The following is a 6488-nucleotide window of genomic DNA, read 5'->3' on the forward strand; positions in this document are numbered from 1 at the left end:
ATAAGAAAATTTCTTAAAAGTTCCCTGCTGGTGGGATCAATTTCAAGTCCTTTATTTTTAAATTTTTTTTCTCTATTTTTTTGTTTCAAAAATGTGTGACCATGTTCACTTTCAGGATACTACACTGAGCAAGGAGCAGCTTTCTCTTAAAAACAAACAGATAAAACAAAACAACAAACTTTCCTGAAAGGGGGCCTTTACCAACTGTTAATGGAGGTAGGGTTTTTAAAAAAATACAGTACTTATAGCCATAAAATAAAACAAAATTCAAACCAAATCCTAGAAGTAAGGCATATCCAAATTTCAAAACGGCAACAACGTAGATTCCCAAAAACATCTTTCACAGAGAATGAATCTTTTTTTATGGATACATAGGCTTTCCAGTTAAATAAATAATCCATCACAAATTTACTGACTAAACTGAAAGCAATTAACTTTAAAATGTTACATTGCACTGATTGATGAGTTGACTAAAACACAATGTAACTAATGAGCAGTTGTTGCAATGGTTGTAAAGAAAACTCATAGAACTCATTTCAAAAGATTTCTCTTTCTCCCTTTTGTTTTTCTGGGGGAAAGGCAATATTCCCCAAGAATTTTATATGTGTATGTGGAAAGAAAATAAAAGCAGCTAAAGATGGATATAATATACCTTGAAATTGATTTCGAAGACCAAGAGCCAAAGTGAAGCATTTAAAAAATAAAAAGGCAATTGGAATCCAAATTAAGTGGGGAATTAAAATTCTAACTGCTTTTTAAAAGCTGTTCTTCACAGCTTAGCAATAATTTTAATTAAGTAAAATCATACCAATTTACATTAATTTTCTATTCTTTTCCAAAGATTTCCCTCTCCAACAAAAGTGCATCCAAAACCCAGCAACTCCTGGCTCCATCAATTTTCTCAATGCCTTTGAGCCATTCCTTGAAGAATGACCAAATTAATTCAACTTCTGACAGTAAAGAAAGGAAGAGACTTCTAAAGTATATCACTGTCTCTGACCTGAAAAAGTATCCAAATTATAAAAATCTGAAATAATTTATTACCAAATTTAGAATTCAAATAAAAACAGAAGTTTGCTTGCAAAGGCCTTAAAGGAAAGGAAAAAATAGCATGCATTCAAAAACTAGAGATGAGGAGAAATATTCTTATCTACACAGGCACTGGTAAACGCAATTTAATCATCTTTACTCATTGTAAGACACACCCCATCTTACAATAATTTCCCCCCCATTCACTAATCACTGAGGTACCAATATGCAAGATGGAAAATTTAATATTAAAAAAAATAAAACCTAAATTGAAGTTTCCCCCCTCTACTTTCCAAAAAGTATGGCAGGTTTCATGTGAAATAGCAGTATATGTAAGTTGTTTTGTTTTTTTTCTTAACACTCTACATTGGCTTCTTTCAGGAACAAAAGTCATGTTCCACTTAACTGGTTTTGTGATCATCACTGTGTAAATAACATTGTCAGCAGATTTTGCAAAGAAACAAACAAATCTTGGCTATCAACTGGCACATCTTGTTGGTACCAAAAGAACTCTGGAAGTTTGAAACAATCTCTTTTAATTCGAACAAATGCGCCATGCCAAAAGTGCAACAAATATTGTGCGACACTCAATTAGACACTGACAGGTAAGAGCTGCATGGAAATCACTAAATCCACCTGCAAAGCAATTTTGTACAAATTGCATTGCATGCAAAGGCCGACACTGTGTGGTTGGACAGTTGTTCCTCGATGTCAGTTTCTCAGCGCAGCCACAGTTTAAGTCGCAGTGCATCAACTCCATTTAAATAGTATCTGAACAGCCTCTTATCTCGAACAAAACCAAGATTTTCATAAAGTTTCAAAGCTGATTTATTTGTTATTTCTGTTTCCAAAACGACCTTCAAAGAAATGAGAGAAAATAAAGTTATAATTTTACATATTTGAAAATGTTACCATTTTATAAACTGTAAAAAACCAAACTACAGTCAAATACTTTAAGACACAGCATATTGTTTCAACACTGATAGTGAAAATGTTAGTAATGATATAAAGCTAAAAGACAAAACAAAATATTAATAATGATATCATGGTAAAAACTGATGGTGAAAACATTAATAATGATATAATGATAAAAAACAAAATTTTAACAGCAGTTACTTGTACAAGAAGAGAATGAGACTGTTTTACTGATTTTTAGAAATAACAATACATTGTTTTTATATAGAAATTAATGATTTCCTTGGAGGGGAAAAAGAGTGACAAGATAAAGAGAAGTTTAACACTAAACTTATTCTACCACTAGGAATATGCCCCCAGGAAGTCAGAACTGAGACACAAATGGAGATCTGTACACCAATGTTCATAGCAGCATTATTCACCATCCCAAGAACATGGAAAGAGTCCAAATGTCCAACCACAACTGAATGGATTGAGAAATTGTGGTACAGTCACACAATGGAATACTATGCAGCACAAGGAGCAATGATTTCGAAAAATAGTACATAATTTGGTAAAGACTAGAGAACATTATACTGAGTGAACTCCGTCTCATAAGGTCAAATACAGCCCAAGATCAACACTGTAAAAATAGAAGGGTAACTATATAGTAAAAAGTGTATGCAGCCCCAATTGGGGAAGGGGTGGGGGCAGAGAGGTGAGGATGGGAAGCAGCAAAACAACAGGGTTGTGCAGTTTGGTGGGTAGAGGGAGCGGGTAAAGCAGATAGATGAGAAGGAACTGAAAAGATGGGCAAGATACAACAGTCATTAGCTTTATAAAACATAATGCATGGGAATTCTTGTATGAAACACAGAGTGTGAATGAAGAATAGTATGAAACAGAATGTGTATGAACTTTGTAAGCAAAGCAATACAAAATTAAAAAGAAAAAAGTACCATGTTTGATCTCCAGTGCCTCTTGATCATCATGTGTTCTAAAGACAACTACACCACTTGTCTGCAATCTAGACCAGAAGGCTGCAAACTTTAAAAGTCTAGCCAAATACTGCCTATTTCTGCAGTTATACTGGAATGTTGCCACACCCATGGCTGCTTTATCCACACAGAGGGAAGACAAGTAGTTGTTAGAGACCTATAATAATAAAGTACATAATATTTACTATCTATCTGCCTTTCACCAAAAACTATTCTGAACCTTGTCCTAAACCAGAAGTGCTTAAATTTTAAGAGTGCACCTAAAATAGGTTGCTGGCATGCTGAGTGAAAGAAAAAAGTCAATCACCAACAGGGTATTTTATGATCTCACTTAAAGCAAATTGGCAAAAGCTATATAATGAATAACATTTATTAACAATGACAAAAACCAAACAAACCAGTAGGTGTTGGAGCTTCTTTTGCACAACCAAACTCCTTCATGAGACATGTTTCCTTGATTTGGAGGCTTTATTTAGGGTCCTGAATTCATGAAACATCCTAGCACACTGGCTTGGTAACATATTCAGTGCTACTGTTCTACCTCCTACTTCAAAGCATAGTGCTTAGGTCTAAAAAGCTTACAAGTGGCTGTTCAAGGCCCAAAACTTAGTCACCTGCAGCAACAGAGGACAAAGCAGGACTAGGAGGAAGATATGGAATGTGTGGCTAAATGCTTCCATTAATCACCACCTCCTTTGCCAGGACATCAGAAGAAATGGATGGTGCCTGATTACCATTACTAAATGGTTTTTGATCAAAGAGTCCAGAGAAGAATCTGATCAAAAGGAGGGAAATGCAAAACCGAATTTCTAAAACTATGGAAGTGAATGAACCACTGAAACTATTGTTCTGACATAACATTTTAAACCTTAAACCAACTATATACTGTGAAGGCATTTTTTTTAAATTAAATTTTTATTTTATATTGGCTTACTTATTAAGTTTGTATGCACTGTTTTTTCATTTCCGTGAAGTCTTCTTAAAACAATAGTTAACCCTAACAATTGTTTATGTACCGTCCAGTCTGAATCGATTCATAGCTGACCTTCCAGTTGGTTTTTAGAGCTAGTAAATCACACAGAGACTGTCATTCTTCTCCCACAGAGCAACTGGAGAATTTGAACCAGATAACTTTTACTACACCAACTAACTAGTAAAAAAATAGTATGCACTGAGTATTATGCTCTTTTAAGAATTATTTAAATGCAACCAAACTGACAAATGCCGCTAGAAAGATTAGACAGGAAATTTAGGAAGCAGTGAGTTTCTGTTAAAGACCAACATAGAAAAGGAATGTGAGAAAATTTGCTCAACATCCTTAAAGAATGTTAGTGTTACTAAATGGTACATGTAGAACCATTACCAAAAATGAAAAAAAGATTGCTGAACCTCACCCACTCTGATTATGGGTAGGTTTAGGAGGAAATCCAAAAATTTGCATTTTTTAACAAATTCTCAAGTAACGCTGAAGCTGCTGCTTGTAACCATATTTTGAGAACCACTAACAGTCTTGGCACCAGCAGTCAGAAAGTCAAAAGACAAACTCCATTGGGAAAATCTGCTGTCAGGGATCTCTCCAGAGTACCGAAAAGCAACAATGTTAGTCTAAAGACCAAGGTGTGCCTAATCCAGGCCATGGTCTTTGCCATTACTTGCTATGCATCAGAGAGCTGGACAATGAATGACTAAGGATGAGAGAACAATCAATGCCTTCTCATCGTGGTGCTGGAGAGAAGTCTTGAACATACCATGGAGCGCCAAGAAAACAAATAAGTCTGTCTTGGCGATGGGGCTGGGTGTACTGGAATTAGTGAGACTGGCTCAGGACAGGGCAGGCTTTAGAGCTGCTGTACACAGGGCCACTATGGGTGGCAGGCAACTCGACAGCACATAACAACAGCAGCAACAAGTGAACAGGAATGTCTGGTGGCCTAATGGGTAGTGTGCTGCTAATCCAACGGTGGCACTGAGACATTTCGAATCCACAGGAGAAAGATGGGCAATTTCATGAGAATTATAAGCTCAGTCAGAAAACCTGAGAGTGAATCAGATATGAGTTGATTCCAGTTCAATGGCAATGAAAGAGAAGAAATAAGTTATAAACATCAAAAGTTAACACAATATTTACTTCTATCATTATCTTTAATTATTAGTGGATCAGTGGTCTTGACCATGAAGAATACTTTGAAAGAGTGATTTTATTTCTACCTCTCTGCAAAAATGCCCTTTTGCTTCCTTTTCCTATTTTTTCTATCCATAGGCTTACTAGTTTTATTCATTCTCAATTTACCGAAAATTATCATAACCATTAAATGTTGAGAATATGGAATGGATGAAAAAGAACAATTAAACAAAGGTCCAGTGAAGAATAAAATTGTCTCCTGTTCCATCTCATAGACTGTATTTAAAAAAAAAAAAAAAAAAAATCTAGTAATTCAAACAACAGATATAAACAATTTCCAAAAGTGAGCTCATGCTCTGCTCCTATTCCATCTCTCATTAAGGGCTCAAACCCGAAACTCTGAGCTGCTCTACTCCCCACCTCACTATACACATCAAGGACTAAGTAATGCTAATCCTGTATTATAAATTGCGCTCAAAGTGGACCTTCTTTGTATCCCATTAATACCACTTACTCTAAACTGCCATCACCTTTGTAATTTCAAGGTCATCCTAACTTATCTCCCTTTATCTACACAAAACTAAAATGATCATTTGTGTAAATTCTCTGCTTATTTACTGACTCCCTTTAGATCTCAATCGATAATCTAAATAAAAACCTAAAAAAACTTTAAGATATGGCCTCTACTTACATCTAAACTTTAAGTAATAAATGCCATTCTCCAATCTGGAATACAAGTACTGGTCAATGAAACTTTAGTTTGAACAGTAATCTTAGTAATTTCTGGAATTCTTTTATTAGGTCAGCACATAACTACAAATAATTACAACTAAAATGAACTGTAAGCTATTAATATAGGACTCACTAAAGCTTCAATAACTAAAAACCAGGGACTAATTTCACAGATAAACAAGATAAATTTAAAACAGCTAATATTTATCAAAGACTATGTGTCGGACATAGAGGAAGAAAAGACCAAAATGGATGTCAGAAGAAACTCTAAAGATTGCACTGGAACGTAGAGAAGCCAAAGAACAAGAAAGAATCCAAGACACTAAAAAGCTGAACAGAAGATTTAAAAAGGCAGCACGGAATGACAAAGCAAAATATTACAATGAAATGTGCGAGGAGCTAGAGTCGGAAAATCAAAAGGGCCGAAACTCGTTCAGCATTTCTTAAGCTCAAGGAAATGAAGAACAAATTCAAACCTCGAGTTGCTACGATCAAGGATGCTTTAGGCAGAATGTTAAATGATCCAGGAGGTATCAAAAGAAGATTGTTGTTGTTCTTATGTGCCCTCGAGTCGTTTCCGACTCATAGCGACCCTATGCACAACAGCTCTAAACCCTGGCTCTATCCTGCGCCAACCGCACCGCCTCTGACACACCCATCCCGATTACCCCAGTCACCGAATCAATCCATCTCATAGAGGGTCTTCCCCTCCT

General features: G+C 35.7%; 1 protein-coding gene across 1 annotated transcript in view; it reads right to left on the reverse strand.

Moving 5' to 3' along the window:
• Positions 1-877: 877 nt before the first annotated feature.
• The window catches only part of NAA30 (N(alpha)-acetyltransferase 30, NatC catalytic subunit), a 25512-nt gene continuing 19901 nt past the window's right edge, over positions 878-6488 (reverse strand). The window contains exon 5 of the mRNA XM_006894327.1: positions 878-1886. Within this exon, the coding sequence (XP_006894389.1) occupies positions 1749-1886 (138 nt within the window). The 3' untranslated portion in view covers positions 878-1748. The remainder of the gene's footprint in view (positions 1887-6488) is intronic.

This window comes from Elephantulus edwardii, unplaced genomic scaffold (genome assembly GCF_000299155.1).
Source record: "Elephantulus edwardii isolate Elephantulus edwardi_28Jun2011 unplaced genomic scaffold, EleEdw1.0 scaffold00140, whole genome shotgun sequence".
Taxonomy (NCBI): Eukaryota; Metazoa; Chordata; class Mammalia; order Macroscelidea; family Macroscelididae; genus Elephantulus; species Elephantulus edwardii.